This window comes from Dermacentor albipictus, chromosome 3 (assembly GCF_038994185.2).
Source record: "Dermacentor albipictus isolate Rhodes 1998 colony chromosome 3, USDA_Dalb.pri_finalv2, whole genome shotgun sequence".
Lineage (NCBI taxonomy): Eukaryota > Metazoa > Arthropoda > Arachnida > Ixodida > Ixodidae > Dermacentor > Dermacentor albipictus.
Window position 1 is genome coordinate 139,950,664 of NC_091823.1, and position 18,243 is coordinate 139,968,906.

Here is an 18,243-nt window from a genome sequence, read left to right on the forward strand (position 1 = left end):
GATTGGATTGTTGCCGAGTAGTGGGGATGCTGCCGGCACCTCACTCAAAAAATGAAGCGTCCGGCGCCGACACTCGGTCCATGGCAGGCCAGTTCAGCAGCCTGATAGCCTTTAAGCCACGAATCCTTTTTTTTTTGATGGTATTCATTACTTGCGTAAAGTATACACATAGCGGCCAGAACAGATGCGGCCGCGTCTACAAGCACCAAACAAACACTTCACAGTGCAGTTATTACAGTAGACTGTTCTCTAAAAGGGAGGCAAAAGGATGCACTGCAAGCCACAACCGCACGAATACGTTTCTCGTACCTAACCAACTGGCTGTATAAGATGGTCGCCACGTGTTATCATGACGACTTACCATACTATGGGACCTGCCCACAGCGGGGCATTGGCGAAGGAGCAGTGAGTAGATATCATACCCCCGAATAGCTCGTGTGGATGGTTTACTGCTTTTACAAAATATAACACCATACCCACATCGGGGTATCACTTAAGAAGCGTGTTCGCGTGTTGATTATGATGATAATGTCTATATTATGCTTTAAACCTACAGCGATCGATTGGCGAACAACAGGGCGGTAACATCGTACCACGAAGTAGCTGATGTAGTTGATCGCCTTGAGTTGATAATGGTAATGATTTCCTACTATGACACACACCCACAGCAAGGTACCGGCCAAGACGCGGACACGCGTCTTGGTAATAATGATGATGATGATATCCATACAATGGCGCCTACCTAAAAAGCGGGCGGTACAAGCGCACATGCCCGGAACAGGAGATTGGCCAAGAAGTGCGTGGTGCATATCGTGACAACACTAACTACCTGTTTGAGAAGATCACCACGTGTTGATCGTTATCATTTTCATACTACGCTATGTACCCGCAATGAGGCATCGGCCAGGAAGCGTGCCTGCATGTTGATTATGATGACGATTTCCATAGTATGCCGCATACCAACAGCGGGAGACTGACCTAGAAGCGGGCGATACATATCGCGCCACCAACAAGCTTTTTGAGATCATCCCCACGCGTTGATAATGATCATCATTCCCATTCTGTAGAACGTACCCGAAACTGGGATCGGGCATGAAGCGCATCCGCCTGCTGGCGATGTTGGTGATGATTGTCATACAGTGGCACATACCAACAAAGGGGCGATCGGCCCAGAAGCGGCCTGCACATTTGAAATAAACAAGAATATGCGAGCTAATACAAGCCAATATAAGGTTTGTCGCGTTGCACAGTCCGGGTGAGCGAGAGCACATCCTGGCGCCAGTTTCTTTTACGACAAAAAACGAAAAAACGAAATGGGCACAGTTATACCATTTTATTATAACCGCTTCATAAGAACGTCGCGTCCCATAGATTGAAAAATCAGCGTTGGATCTGTAGTCTTTCTTTAGCTGAAGTTTCACATTTCCATGTCCGCAACAGTACGCCTTGTTTCTGCACTTGAATCTGCAGCGGAGCAGTTAACAATGTAATCGTCCCAATCCGTAGGCTTACCAAGGATGCTACAGACAAGGCCTTGTGTAACCTTTACAAATAAAGATTTGCGAACAAGCGCCACTTGTACACAAGCGCCACTCTCAAATGAATCGAAGATTACAGTAGCTGATAACATAAATGTAGCGTAACGCCTTGCTCTTTCGCTTCACGAAGCTGCAGTTTCTACAATGAGCCTACTTGCTTACACTTCTCCTCGAGGGTCAATATTGAAGCACCACACGCAAGTGCAAGCAGACAAGTTGCTCCTAGTGAAACAGGATTATCGCCTACATCAAAAAAGAAACAAAAAAGAAGATACGAGTTTGTCACCACGCTTGGCAAGCGTACACGTCTCGATACATGTAATAATGTAGTAGCGCGCAAAGTAATCCGGCACGCCACGGTATAATTGCCGAAGAGCGTGTCGGCAACGATGAGATGCTACGTGAGCGTTTTTCTTTATTTTTCGTGCGCCTCCTTTCGCAATCGCTCTCTTTCGACCAAGAATTTGTCCTCTCCGCTCGTCTTAGCTTTGACTCGCAGCCTTTCGTATGACCCTCGCATTTCCTTAATCGGTCAGTTAGTATGTGTGGCACACGGATTCTCGCATATGGCGCACTGCAGGAAGATGCCGCGGAAAGAAGGTGGACGGGCTGGACGAGGATAACGGCTTCAAATTGACACCACAGACTGGATGTTAAAAAAAAGAAAGAGTGCAGTGTAGGAGAGGGTGAACTGACAGGTATAAGTAGCAACCGCACACTTGGGACTCCGTTGGCGAGTTCTTTCGGAAACGCGATCACCAGGTGAGTCGACCGCTGAAGTGGGATTTCAACAGCAGCCTCTGCCCGCGGAACCCCGCTTGAAAGAGGAGCGAAAGTGCGCGCGCTGTTCTGAGGACGTCGTCTTGGAATACAATTGTCGTTCGTCGTTGTAAACTTCGAACACCACTGCGGCATCGGGTAACCGTGGAGTTACTCTTATCTTAACCGTGGAGGGTAACCTCTTATCCTATAATTGTTTGTTTGGGAAGGGGGAGGGGGGGCACTTAGTGCAGCTTCCTGCGGACCCTAGTAAAGCGACGTAAGTTATCGGGGTGTCTAGATTACCCAACTATATTTCCGTACCAGTTAGTAAAGTAAAATAAAACGTGTTCACGCGGCCGCTGTTCTTGATCTTTTACTTCGAAAAAGTTTCCTCAAGTGGTCAGGATCACAATTTTGGCACGCGAGCTTCGACCGGAAATGTTCCCCGACCCCTGACAACGAGATACTTCGTGATGCAAAACTGAATGTTAAAGCATCGTTCTTGTAGTGAGCTATTTGTTACTTGGGCAATGAAGCGGGCACCAGTTTACGTGCTGTTAAAGCACACCGAAATAGTCCGGTTACCTTCAATAGGCTGAGTAGCAATCTTTATTTCACTTTTAATATCGCTAAGCGTGACGCAAAAGTCCATGCGCGATTGAAAGGTGATAGCTTGATGGGAAAACGGGGGTCGAATTTCTGACTGCGAATTTTTAAAGCATCTGATCGACAGAAGATAAAACTCTGTTAGGCTCCAGCCCAAAATTTTGTAAAACACAACTCCATTTATCTTAAGTAAAACATCTCTAAACCTCAAAACTATAAAAAAAAATGGAGGATTCTTTTCCAAAGCCACATCAGACTATGTAATAACGGATACTATACGCAGAAACACTGGAAACGAGCAATCGGTGCATACGGAGGCAACGAATGTGAAACGGACATGAAGGTCGGTTTTCCCAAATCGCTAACCACGCAGTCCGAAGGAAAATTTCGGAACATGCATTCTGAAGTCGCGAGCACGTGTTGTCGTATTTCTTGCATAATTCGGGTATTGTTGGCCCGTGGAAGCATAAATGAATTCTGCGCTAAAAACACTGCATGAAATAGCATTAACAAGCGCCCATATATCACCCAGGAACCTGGCCTCGAATTTTTTACTATGCTTCTCCAACGACTGGATACTTTTATTTCCTGAGCAGCGATTTCCATTGCTTAGCCACAAAGATTAGACTGCAGCTGCCCTTGCAATTCGTTTATTTGAACACTGGCCAAACATTTTGTAGGAAACATAGGCTGAACATCTTCTAAGAATTATTTTACACACGGCTATCTTCATTTTTATCATATGTCCTGCATGTTTCGCGTCCATGGTAAAAGCAGGAGCCTGGTATCGTACGAGGAAATGCAGAACAGCAAAAAGAAAGCAGGAAACGAGAAAGAATATTAAAAAGGGCAGCCCTGACAGCGTAACCATGTAGTAAAATTCAGCTGCCGGGGGTTTTTAGGCTCGTAGATATGTCTCAGCGGTAGCACAAACGTCAGTCGACTCATTCGATTCCAGCTTCATTCAATCATATCGTCCCGCGCCGCTGACTAAATTCACTAGCTGGTCGAACACCTGTGCCACAACAAATGGCATATCCTACGAATTTCAAGCGTCACCGCCTTTTGTTTTAACTGTTAGTGAGCCATGCTGTGGCACAGTCAGGGCACTAAACGCACCGGTATGATTTTGTTTTCCGCCTGCATTAACTTTTGGCAACGATCATTTTACTTAAGAAACTGGGAGTGTCCACAGTTTCTTCGCATGTTGTCTCGATCTACGCCTGCCTAACTCCGCATCATGACAATCAGTTTTCCATGCGGTATACAAGAAAACCTCGCCTGACTAGTAATTTCCAGCATATATGCGCTTGTTTGCACACCCTCGAGCCAGCGACTTTTTTTATATCCTATTTTATGTTATTACCGGTGTGCTTGGTCACTTCCTAAAGTGTGTGGAGGAAGCGAGAGTGAGTATTCCTGATCAATGGTGTGCTTATTCTTTTTTTTTCACGTTGCGTCGAACCAGCATCATGAAGGCTGCCGCAGTCCTCCTTCTGGGTAAGTTTCATTATACTCTTCAGTATACAGCCTTAAGCAGGTATAAAAGCGATAACATCGCTGATCGAGCTGATCGCTTATGTCTTGGCTTCTTGAGACGAGCACATCTCCGAATACGGGCAAAAATGAATTAAGGCTACGGCAAGTGGGAGCGCAATCGAGGTGTGGCACACTGCCCAACATGAGCAGTATAAGTCGATAGCGTTCTGACAGCTGAAATGTTCTGCCTGGCACCGAACAAGTCTTCAGCTGACTGGAAGACCCGTTGCTGCAATCTGAATTTAGGCATGACATAACTGCGCACTGCGAGCAAAGGTGGTCATGCAGTATCTGCCTGCCAATATTTGATATAATCCTGGGCATACTTGTCTAACGCACGGGATACCAGTGCGCTTAGGTGTGTGGTTGCAGCGTTCTACCGTGGTCTCTGGTTCGAGACAAAGTTTTGTCATGCATCCGGTGGTCACTGCTCGTGCTTCTGACTATTCATTTGGCCCTCACTGCTAGTTATCATTAGTGTTCACCCTTCGTCGAGCGAGAATACGCAGTCGAAAAGAAGCGAGACGACGACGTCACTAATCGTCTCTCGTGGCCTATCGCTGACTACAGCGTGTGTCAACAGCGTTGAGAATGCAGCAAGACTCACGCTGGCCGGCCATGTACGCGCCGCTTACAGACGAGCGAATTTCCTTGACGCAGAGTCCGTGCCAAGACAGCGAAAGCTTTTACAATACTTCAATTCAGGTTTCACTTAGCTAGGTGAAGGTTGTTTTACTGATTCATTGTTTACTGGAGTGAGTTGTCACTGAAGTATTGTGCAATAAATCGATTTGACCGCAATAATTATATATCAGTATGTAGTATACAATATAACTGTCTAGAGTGTACAATGAACCAGTGGAGAATGAATTTCGTAATGTGCGTGCTGACAAATTCCAGCTGTTTATCACATTTAGTTTTTCTCGTGGTTCCTGAGTAACACAATGACTAAATTATAACTCATTATCTTTACAGCCGCTCTGGTCGCTGCTGCTCCACGGGTACGTACTGTTCATGTTCGTGTCTGGTATTTGAAGATGCGAGTACGTTTTAGGCAACGCCGCTATGAGTTTTTGTCGCTGCTATCAATAAGATATGCGCGTACGCAGATCAATACCACAAGATCATAATTTTGCGGACAGATATCGGGAATATTCGAAAGAGCAGAATTTTAATTCTTGCAAATAATGACAGTTTAATGCTGCATTCATTTACTGTTCATCACATATGAAGGAAACAATCTTTTGCATCCATAAAAGATGAAAGAGAACTAGCGCTGCCGTACATCGGGCTTAAATGAAACCTGTTATTCTGGCCAGTGCGACTGTTGAACAGCATTGCAAGCCTTGGGTTGTTGGATATTTGCTGAAGACGTGTTACAGCAGGCTGAAGAGAAGTCCCTCGGGAAGGCGGAACTAAGAAAATATGCAAGAAACTGCATTTGCAATAGAACCATTGCAAGATTATAAGGCCAACTACAGCGCTACAAAAAACGCACCATTCTCATCCGCCCATCTCTGTGTCGCTCAGTAGCACGGAGATTAAAGAGGTTCAAGAGCAACGTTTGTCTTATTTACGGAGTTCTGTTTGTCATAAAATGCATCAACGATCCATTAATAATAACGCAAGCTACATTGCGCCTATTGAGGCTGAGGTAGCGAACCCCCAAACATCTTTCCTCAAAAGGGCTGCGCAGTGGCTTTTGCCACTGCGCAGCCGTATTCGCTAATATGTCGAGAATCCTAACCTGGCAGAAATTTCAGCTCACGCGCAACGTGAAAAAGAGACGTGCACAAACGCCCGACTTTAAGACGTTAAATTGGGATGCCTACTGTAAAACGTAAAATAAAAGATCTTTCTGCTGCCGTGCAGGAGCCGAAACGTCTCTCAATTTTTCTTTTTCTTTTTATGGTTCGTATCCAGTTTTCAACAAGTTATCATGCCTCCTCGTGACCAGGCGTGTTCCCCTGATTGTGAAACCCCTGACTTCAAACTATATATTTTGCAACATTAACAACGCTTTTGCGCAGGCCTTTCTGTTTAGGCCTACCATGCTACCATGCCTACCATGCTGGAGTCAGGAACTCGGTGATAGCGGGCAACGCGCACATTTGTGGCACTTCGCAGTACACGCAAGAAGTGACGCATCTTCTGTCCGATGAAAGAGCTCAGTTTTTTTTTTCTTTTCGCAACTCACCCTATCTTCATGCTCTTTATACATTGTAGTCCACTGACTGCATACGGCATCTCTCGAATTACAAGGCACAGAGTAACCCTTGCAAACTCGATTTCAATATTATAGTGCTCTTATTGAAGCCCTGGATGAACAATCATGATCGCGTTGGATTCTAAAAATATAGACCCCTAGCCGTCTTTGCCTCTAAACAGCAACATGGGAGGCCAATCGGAATTCCTGCGTGAGTAACTCGATAAAAAAAAAACTTCAGAAAGGTACGAAAGCAAAATGAAAGCATATATCGTTAGATTTAGGTTGCAGACAATCACGCCAATTCAAGTCAAGAGGTATAGAGGTATGGGCGGCGTCAACGTGAAGAAATGGACGTCACCCGCAACCAAAGTAGGATGTCAATATGCTGTGCTCCCCTCTGGAACGCAGGCTCGCCGCCAGGCGGCCCCCCTTCCCGACGGCAGCGAGCTGCTGCTGGGCCGCGCCCTGCAGTCGTCCTTCCAGTGCACGCGTGACGGCTACTACGCCGACCTGGAGACCAACTGCCAGGTGTTCCACGTGTGCCGCGGCGTGACCAAGGAGAACGGCAACGTCGAGTTCGAGCACCACGCCTTCGCCTGCGGCAACCAGACCGTCTTCAACCAGGCCTCCTTCACCTGCGCCTTCCTCGACGAGGCCATCCCGTGCAACAGCGCCAAGGACTTCTACTACCTCAACGAGCGCCTCTTCCAGGACAAGGACACCCCCATCCTCGGAGACGAAGAAGCTCAGAAGGCCGCCGAATTCTACCCGGCCCGTGCTGCTGCCAAGGCCTAAACAACGGCATGTGCGAAGGAGTGCGTGATGAATGACTGTGAGTGCGTGTACAAAGAACCTATTAAATAATATCGACCAATATAACTTCTTCGGAGTCATCTTTTTTTTTTCTTTAGAAGTTTAAACCAACATGAAGGTGTTCGTCCAGCTTTCGGTTTAGTAAAGCAATCTAACCGCTGCGATAGTGATCGGTTCATTGACGTCGGTGAACAGTGAACGAACATGAACATCGCCTAAATAGATGTATGATTTCGGTGGCTTTTCATGATGCACGAAATGTGTGAGAAGGCTTAAAATGAGGTAAGTTAGACCGTATATAGACCATCCTAGATGAAAAGGCGTCAAAAATAACCAAACAAAAAAGGTTGGTTTACTTCAATTCTCATGGCACACTTGCTTGGTTGCATGCGGCCAAAAAACACAAGACGCACGAATTTATGGCGCTACGTGTCACACTGATCTCGGGGCCGTTTGGATGTTGGGAGAGATGGAGTCGGGAGACGCAGGCGTGCTCAGCAAACAGACTTTACGAATAAGAAACGCAAAATAAAGACACTCAAAATGGAACTCAGAACTCAACTGACAAAGATAAAACTCCACACTTGCTTGGGCTAAGTATGTCCTTATCCTCTCCTACGTTCGTCCGTAGCGCGTTCCGCGCGAAAGTCTGGCAAACCTGGCCTATGGCTGAACGCCTACAAGAAGGAACGCTCTTACAAAGTTCAGTCGTGGCACATATCTCCAAGTCCGATGTGCGTCAGCTCTTGGTCACCGTCGGCGCTCCCGTCGACTCCGCAAGTTTTGCTTCCTTGGCATCGGCCGGCCAACTCCTTCGTCTCGGATGCCGGTGTCCCGAACTATGTTGGTGACGTGGCACTCCAGGCTGCCTGGTTAGGCCTAACACCGGGCTCCGCCGCTACCTCTCCGAGTGCCGGCGGGACGCCCCGGGGACTACCATCCGTGCTGGTCTGCCGAAGAAGGGGGATCCAATTCCTTGAGTGCCCGGAACTGCCGTGGGAGGCTGCAGCAGGTCCAAGGAGCCTCGATTCAACGTCGCCCAGTCGACGGCCACACCCAGTCGCCAGCGTCACGGTACTGTCGGAACCTCCATGGCTCTCGTCGCCAGAGGGAAGCTGGCGCTCCAACCTTCTAGGCCCAGAGCCACGTCGATCATCCCAGCTTGGTGCCGCTCCTCCCCCGATAACACCTAGGGTCACACGCCTCGAGGGCTCGTGCCGTTCGGACTGGTCGGCGCACATCATCCTCTTCTCTTCTTTTTGTCTCCCATGCCTCTTATACATGACACTACATACGTTCGGGCGTTGTCATCACGAAACCTCTGTCTACGTGTGTATTTTTCAGTAGCGTTTTAAAATTTCAACTTCTTTTTCTTTATTAGGCACATAAAACGACGTTGCTAAACATGCTGCAGGCCGAAAGCTAGAAATTTAATCTCTCCCCTAGAGCACTCGGAAGACTGCTCATGTCGCTGCAGCGTGATACAGACCGACAGAAAAAGATCGCTGTTCAAGCGATGACAATTCACATCTTTTGTCGCCGTTCACTCTCTGCCATTTCTCCTCCTTTCCCCTTACATTTTTCTAATGTAAGCACAGCAGTTCATTCAGTTGACGTCACTTCCTTCCAATCGTTTCCTTTCTGTCTCGCTCCTCTCTTTTGCCTATTATCTGTAAATCGCAGTTTCCTATTTTTACGTGCGACATATACACCGAACGAAGGCGTTAGTTGGTAAATCAAGTCTTGCCAAAGCAAGTAGTGAAAGCCATGTTGGTCTTCCTTCCGATGCCTTGGGTTTCGCCTACGCGGCAAAGCTAACAAATGCACTCGCAGGATGCTGCGTGCTGATGACGTCCGTGCTGCTCGACGAATGCGAAGGCATATTCAACCTGGCCTTGACAAGGTCAACAGGAAGAGGTGGCTGTGTTTGCAGTAGCCGCTTATAGCAAGACGACAAGCATCTTTCACTACCAACGAGGCTCTTACATTTCACATGTGTAAAACCACGTCACTGGAAGTAGTCTTGAAGCTAGTAAACAAAAATTAATTTCAACACCAATCCCGAGGTTTCCATCAAAGCTCAAAAAGCACATTCACCATTGAGTAAAAGCAACGTATACGGACGAGTATCGAAATAGCGTTTGGAAATGAACGCCAGGGAAAATGTATCCAGCCAGGATACAGTTGAGATACACAACAAATATTGACAAGGGGAGAAAAATGAGTGACACATTGTTGTGCAGCAGTGTCGTGGTGTACATTTTTTGACCGTAGTAGGTTCGGGAACGTGGCCAATACAGAGTGATTTAGGAAAGAAAATACGAAGCTTCTACTCTGTCGCATAAACACAGACATGTTTATATCGTTCAACAACATTTAACTTGATACAAGCATTACTATGAATCATTTCTATATATGGAGTCTCCATCTAATCTTAACACTACAGATATAGGTCACTGACGCTTGCACTTCACCATAATATTCGGTGTGGGGTGTCGAAGGAGGTCACGGCCAGAATGGTGTCGGCTTCGCGAGGTCTGCTGCTGAAGCATCCAGCTGGAGCCGAGCGTTGAAACGAGGTGTCACGACGGCTCGGGAACGTAGGCTTGGAGGCAAGTCCCGGATCACAAAGGCTGTGGTCTGTGTGCTGCGCTTGACGCCCCGCAGACGCGCACGAGCGGCAATGGTTGATCTGTAGGCTCAGGAGAACCAGGCATAGGCAGGAGCCTGGACTCATCGTCCTACAACTGCTTCTTCCGCCGCTGTTGCATCCTTCTCTCGGCTTATTCCCTCACACTGGCGTCGTTCTAGCATTCAATGCTCTCGCCATGAGGTTTGGTTTGCTGCCTATGGATATGGCTCAACCTACTACGGGGGATCGGTCATGGATCGGGCGGCGCAGTAGGTTAGAAGGGCAGAATACTTAAATAGAATTTTGTAATTTAGAAGTGATATGAAATGAATGCCAATCATTATTATCCGTTTTCAGGCTGTTTTATTTTAAAATTGGAAGTTAAATTTTTGTGTTCATATTGAGGAAAAGAAAACAATTAAGTTAACACGGCAGCCTCTGTTTCACTTACGAAATTAAGTATGGCACCAAATACGTTCCCATTGCAGCGCCCTAGTGCCGACGCCCCAAGAGACAATATGACAGGGAGCGTAATGCGCAATCCAAGTTGGCGAAGGGGACCTTCTAGAAGTCGCTTTCTGTGCACGTCGAACCCACGACGCTCTATAAGGAAATGTTCCATAGTTTCAGGTTCGTAGCAATAAAAGCAGTGAAGGGAAGGTGCCAAACCAGATCTATTGGAATAAAAATTCTAGAGCTGTGGGAATAAAGCCGGTAAATTCAAAAAAACCACATCACGAATTGATACTTCCAATGGTTCTAATAGCTTCTGCACCAAAATTACCTGGAGACGATGCAGTTAAGACCATCCATTCACAAACAATGCAGTCGGCTCTCAAATGAACACATAGGAGGAGCGTCTCTGGGGAGAAGCATGGGTAATCAGTAATTTCTGGACTGTCATTATCCGAAATCAAGTTTGAAGAGAAGGCAAGTGAGTTTCATGATAAAAAATATTATTCGCTACAAATTTCGGAAGGCCAATACATAGACGTAATGATTCGCGTCTTAAAAAACGAGAGGGCGTACTTATAATAAGGACCTACAAAAAAAAGATTTCTGTTGGACCTACAGGACCTAGAGAAAGATTTCTGTTGCGGACTCTTGGTGATGAACCAACAGCCTGCGCTCCTTTACATGCGATATGTTTTATGTGTCTTGACCACTTAAGCTTTTCTGTATAAATCATTCCCAGATATTTTAATGATTGTACCTGTGGAATTACCTCCTGATGAAACGTTAACGTTATCTGGACGGGAAAAGTTAAAGGGGAAACTATGATGGCACTTTTGTTGACATATAGCGACATTTGTATTTCCTTAGTCCACATTTAAATCTTATTCAAATACGGCTCTAATGCTTTATAATGGCTCTGTATATGGCTTGATGCCGAAAAAAACGCGATATCGTTAGCGTATACGTATACCTGCACATCACAGTGTGTATGAATATGCCTTAGAAAAATATTAAACAAAATGGGGGAGAGTACTGCGCCTTGAGGAACACTCCTTGTATGTTTGTAACATTGAGAATAAATACCGTCAGTGTCTAATTTCACTAAGGCCGCGTATTGGTTGTTGCGGTGAGCGAGTTGAATTCGACTCCCCAAGTCACCATGAGCACACCAAATTGAGCACCTAGGCCTGAATTCCATTTAAAAGTCACTTAATATAAGGCTGTCGGCTCTGCACCTTTATATATATTACCATTCAATACTCTCTGGATAAACTTTACAAGATTTGATGTCAGCGGAATAGGACTAATCTTATCTATTGTGTATCACTCGCCCTTCTTTTTAAGCAGCGGAATTACTTTGGCAACATTCCAATCTGGATAAATCGATGCATTCCGAATTGAAAAATTTATAAATTTAAGCAAATCCTCGGGAGACAATGCGAAGAGTATTTTTATCATTGCTGTAGTTATGTCATCAGGACGTGCAGCTGAAGCTGTCAGTGACTTTACCACTTCCACTAATTCTTCTAATGTAACTGCTGTGAATTTATCGGCTTGTTCAGGCGCCGGCATAAGATAGTTTAGATGTAAATCGACTCTCTAAGCCTTTAGCAATCTCCGCCAGTGACTGCACCAATTCAGTAGAAGTTAAACTAACAGATTTTGCATTAGTTGGTGCTGAAACAATCTTTTAGACCGTAGAGACCTAAATAGCGTTTTTTTTTATTACTTGACTGTGATACGCAGCGTAATGTTTTGCCTTATCATTTTCTTTCGCTTGTCAACTGTCTGCCTGAAAGTAACTATAACAAATTTTAGTCATTCCAATTACGTTGACACTGGATATACAGTAACTTTTTCCTCGCTGCTTTTCTTCTTCTATATTCGCGTTCACAGTCAGCATTCCACCAAGGGGAATAAGTACCACCTTTGTTTGACTGCATACTGAATCTGTATATTGTATAACTGTCACTTATCACGTGACACAAACTTCGTGTCTTTACTTCATCGCTTAGTCCTCCCTGTTTATTTAAATTGATCGCAATGAATCTTGAAATTTCCCATAATTATTATAGGTGCGGGCATGCTTATTCCAAAATAATTTGGCACGTGATTTCGAAAATTACGGGAAGGTGGTCGCTGTTAGTGCCCAAGGCGATGGCAGACCAGGACAAAATGACACAACCCGAACTGGAAAAAGTCAGCTCTAGCACCGAGCGCGATTTCCCCGATACATAAGTGCGCGTTCTCGAATTTACACAATTAAGGTCATTTGATGAAGTTAAATCCAACAGTCCTTTGCCACAAGGATCGGACCGATATCCCCGTGATACATGGTAAGAATTGAAATCCCCAGCTACGATTATATTCTGCCTGCATGCTGCAACCAGGCATCAAGAGAACCTGTATTTATAATTCCAGCAGGAAACTAAGCAGTGACTATTGAAAATGGGGCACGACCAGGCGGCATTACGTCCAATGCTAGCATCTCACTTTCTGCACAAGATAACTGCCGACTAATCTTAGCTCTATGACAAATTTTCGATGAGTTGAAAAATTCAAAACCCCCTCTACCAGAAGGGTGATCCAGAGAAAACTACAATAATTCTTTAAACGAAGTCTCTTTTCTGTAGATAATCATGTTTCTTGCAAAATAATCAAATCAATGGAAAGTCCTTCACAAAGATACGACAAATTAGTGGCTGCAGCAAAATGGAACGATAGTTCCACTGCAGCACGTTTAAGCTCCCTGTGTTGAGGATATACCGGCAGTATTTACTGGCGTCTGTAAAATACTATCTTCTGGGAATTCATCCTTCGATAGGTCGTCATTTTTACTCTTTTTGGCCTTTACATTATGAAGGCTAGTAGTTCTATGCTAGTACGAAGAAGCGCGACGTTTACACGTAAGAGCATCCAAATCGATGCTCCCAATGTTTTCTGAACCAGACTCGCGAATGTTATCACCCTGGCGATCGACATGAGATGCGGAAAGTTCTGTGTCGCCTACACTGCAGTGCAAGGCCTCTGCCGATAGGCCTTGGTCTATGTTCTCATGAGAAGCTATAACCTCAAAAACACCACTTTATCACGCAGCAACCTGCAAAAGTTGCGACATCTGAAAAGTGAAAACTTCCCCAATGGTATCAAAAAGGTCAAGACTGTCAAGGGCTTTTGCCATAGGTTTTTCTGCATGAGCAGCTACAACATCACCAAGAAATACATCCGTAGCTTTTGAGTGACGTGCAGCAGCTTCAGCGTACCAACATGATTTCTCTAATACAATAGCCCTAGCCTCTCGACGCGAACATAGCTTCAGTTCTGTAACTTCTAGAATTTGGAGCTCTTGGTCTCTCGCAGGGCATTTTGAACAGTCCACAGGGTGGGAACCCTGTGGACAGCAGCAGCGCTCACTCTGAGAGGAGACCGTCTTCGCATTGCAGCCTTCTCCGCAAATGCATTCATCCGATCTACATTCCTTATTGCTATCGCCATATCACCAACATAGCAGTGGGCGAGGAGAAAGTGCTTCAACCCTGTATAATAAAAGTCATGCCTTGAACTCTGAGGGCCTACTTGTGCCTGTAAAAGTGACAATGACTAACTCTGTGGGGATTCTTTGATTCTCTGAAACTCGAGAACATCGGTAGACTGATATTACCCCTGCCGTTTAAGATACCTGCAGCACTTCAGAAGCTCACAGACTCGCGTCGACTCTCCGAACTAGCCCTTTGACGGAAGCTAGATGAGCAGGAATAAAAGGGCCCACCGTTTGATTTGCCAACATACCACAGTTTAGAAGATCGGAAAGACATGTCTGGTATGGCAAACAACATATGTGGAATGCCCCCTCTGCCGAATTGTCGGACATCGGTTATGCTCTGAAAGTGCGAGGCAGCTCACCGCCGCTCTTCTTGAATTGTCGTTAGATTCTTCACGCGGATGAATCCCCCACTGGTCGGCACTAGGGCAGCTGGAGCGCTGTGAATACCACTACGCAAGAAAGCCTATATAGAGATATCACTAGTGGGAAGGTAAGCCGTCCAGAGGAAATACCACTGGCCGGGAGAAGAAAGAGACATTAAGAACTCCCTATGGCAGTAACCAGATTATAGGAGGAAAATACTAAACAAAGCTAAAGAAAATTTACTGCTCGATACTTAACCAATAACCCGCAACACGAGACCTGGAGAGAGCGTGCGTAGAACACCAAACCAAACCGTCAACCGTCTACGATGACGCGTGCAAGGCGCCGCCAGGACCGCAAAGCGCAGAACCGGAATGGCAGCCTTCTACTTCTGCTTTTTCGTCCTTGCGTCTGCCTTGAGGATTTCCGGAAATTCATCTTTCTTTTTTCTTTTTTTTTCGTTTACGGTTGCAATTACACGATCAATCTCGAACCTTCATCGTCGTCATTATCGTCTTCGCCTTTCTTGTGTACCACAGCACGTACACCTCATGACAAACAAGCTCACAGCTGACAATGCCCCACATTCCTTCCTGTGCGTGTGGCTGCACCACGGGCTGGTTTCATTGCCGTTCTAGAATCGCGCAAATCTTTGATTTCGTTTCGGAGAACTTTCGATCTGTCAATCGAAAGCTCTTCTTATCTGCACATAAAATCTTTCGAGAAGAATATATTGATGCTAATAAATGAGTACTGATAAGCACAGTTTCAAGACGGGACAAGAGAAAACACCGACGCACAGGACAAGTGCTACTCGGAAATGATTTTTATTGCGAAGATGTTGCCCACCTAAATACACAGCAGAACATTACCGCGCAAGCACATTTGCCATCAAGCCAACAAATGCGTCATATCAAAGACCGTACAGAATACAGAGTATACAGATTACCGCGTCATTTCTAAAAACTGCTTTTCTTTGCTACGCAAAACAACCGAGGTATTGCTTATACAAGCACTCTCTTTCATTCTAATATTAAATGCCTCCATGATTGCTCTCACCAAAATAATGAGGATAGGAGTAATGAGAATTGGCGAATTTTGAGGGTGAATGTTATCCCTGGCAAATACAGGTTTATAATTAAATTGGACTGCAGGAGTACTGTCAACGCAGTCAGGCTTCTTGGACCACGCTGAACAAAACTGTACTTACAATTACTATCGAAATACATGTCATACCTGCCAATCTGTTAGATTTAAAGATTGGTTGAAATTCCGCGAATGGCGGTGGGGGCATGGGAGGGGGCAGGGTACTCATTCTTAAAGGGACACTAAGTGGACGTGGACTGTTTAAGTACCTTTCCAGAAACTTCGCAACGCTTGTTTCGTGCAAAGAAAAAGCTTAGTTGACGAGAAAATTGTATCTGAGGGCTCCGGATGCCTTTTTCAAAATTCATATCTCCCGCCACAAAGTGCTGGTGCTGGTGGCGGTATTTACCGCGGCATATTTCACTATCAATCAGTGTATATGATTACGAAGCACAAATAGCCAACTTCATACACACACACGCAAGCTGACTTTAACACGTGCTTTATTGGTCTTGAAAAGGCCATACGCACCTCAGTAGAAATCTCTTTACATGTAGTGAACATCTGATGACAGTTCTCCAATCACAACCGACGTGGCACGAGATCTAAGGATGTCACCTCTGCAGTCTGCCTCTATAGATTTTACTATGCAGTTAAAATTGCATTAGGCGCTAAAGCTTCCGCAAACGCCCATTTAGTCTCTGTTACGTCATTAGTTCAAGCATTTGAATTTCGACTCACTTTTCAGAAGGATGTCCGTAAAATGGTGCCATTAGCACTTTTCTTCGGTAGCGGGTGAACAGATGTCACGACCCTAAATTGGGAGCGTCTTTTAAGAAGCAACTACAGCTCACCATTATCTCAAGTCAAATCGGTTCACTTTACGACGTTCTTCTACCAAGCGGCAAGGTGATCATTATGCGTAAACTCTTCTTCGTTTTCTGGCTGCTCGTACTCACTGAAGCTCGATTGAGATATGTTGATATCTTAATAGATTGATATCAGTGTAATGCGTATTCAATTAGTTCAGTTAATTCTACTGAAGCAACTATATTACGACACTCTTACATAATGTGAAGATTTGTTTTGTTCTGCCGTGTCACCCAAGTTCGAAAAGAACTGTTGCACAAAATGCTTTACGGTGGCGCAATATGACAATAGTATATGTCTTTTAAACCAAATGGATGGAAACAACTTTATTTTAAATCCAGCAAAGTTTGACGACCCAGGGTCAGTTGTTCCATGAGGGGACTTCAAGGCCTTACCTCGTCGCCGCCTCACGGGCCTGCTGTACGGCCCACTCTTGCGTCATGAGATTGGAGCTGCGCAGAGCGGCGGCGCACTTCGACGCAACAGCCTCCGGAGCTACTGCCATTGTAGCTGATGTAACACGACACTCCGACAACATGTGTGAGAGCGTCGCTCTACTTTCTTGACATAATTTGCTAAGAGCACTCGGATATTGCGAGGAGAAAATGTGCCGTAATCGAACCAGACTAGGGTGTTTGTCCGGTGTTCTATAACTTGCTTTAAGAAGGCCACTTCGAACACATTTTAGCACGCGCGGAAAATCCGAAATGAAGAAGAGGCGTCTTCCAGTGTCAACAGGATGTGGTGCAGATGGCTTTGTGGACGTCGAGGAGCAAAACATCCGAAAAAGGCACCACATTGAACGGTTCCATGAAGCTCCATCCGCCATGATATAATCCACCTTCAGCCCAGCCTTTTCTGCGAACAACACGTTTTCTAGTGAGATCTTGTACGAAAGCGCAACCTTTCCTTTCCTCTTGAAGCAAAAACTGCGAGTAAATCACGCCAGGAGCCATTGAGAGGCTGAAACATGATCACGACACCATGATCGCAGGGAAGATGTTTGTCGCTTTCCAGTATGAATTTTCCCAAGTCCACCAGGCCTTCCACTTTCCTTCCTGCGCCAACATTCACGAACTCTGACCTATTCATTTCGTCCACAATCAGGCCGCCATGGTGTTTCGATTCCTCCAAGGATTTTGTTTTTCTTGCAATCCCTGTGATAATAGCAGGATCGAAGCCAAACCCACTCTTGTATTTGCGCACGTGCACCTTCAAACAGCTTTTGCATGAGAGGATGAGTATGCCTTCCCTCCGGACGTGCTCGTAGAGCCTCGGGCTTTCCATTCGCATTATTACACAATCCAGCAACCAATCCGGATTGTACTGCATACCTTTCGTTGATTTGTGGCGAGCGGCTTGAAAGCATTGCATAACAGTAAGTATTTCCTTTGGTGTAAAGGCTTCCAACCGGTCTGATAGGACGCCATCTTCAAGTTCTGCACTTTGCCTCTTCAGTTTCTCAATAGTTCGAGTGCAAAGTGACAGCTCGGCTTTCAGCCGACGAGAGGCTTGTGCGTGCGCTCTTCTACGCTTTGAAATTGCTGCAGAAGAAAAAGAAACGATCGCTACTTCCCAAATATCAGGACGCGTGGCGTCACTGAAACAGCAGTGCCTGCGCGACTCACACCGGGAGACGTCAGCGCACGCGCCCTCGCGGCTCCTTGCCGGTGGCTTCAATGTAGGCGCTGCGGGCCGCTCGTCGCACTTCCCCAACTAGCCACTGTAACCTGACCCTTCGTGTTCAATTTTTTTAGTGTGATCTTGAAGATATTCATTAGGCATTGCAAATTGAAATAACGTTTTGTGTTGTACACATTACCCG

The 18,243-nt window shown here is 45.7% G+C and overlaps 1 protein-coding gene across 1 annotated transcript; it reads left to right on the forward strand.

The window, feature by feature from the left end:
- Positions 1–2,276: 2,276 nt before the first annotated feature.
- LOC135917727 (U-scoloptoxin(01)-Cw1a-like) lies at positions 2,277–7,553 on the forward strand. The gene is made up of 4 exons (XM_065451299.1): positions 2,277–2,300; positions 4,375–4,406; positions 5,421–5,446; positions 7,063–7,553. Exons 2-4 carry the CDS (start codon positions 4,379–4,381, stop codon positions 7,447–7,449), a joined length of 441 nt encoding a protein of 146 aa, XP_065307371.1. The 5' UTR covers positions 2,277–2,300; positions 4,375–4,378; the 3' UTR covers positions 7,450–7,553.
- The last annotated feature ends 10,690 nt before the right edge of the window (positions 7,554–18,243 follow it).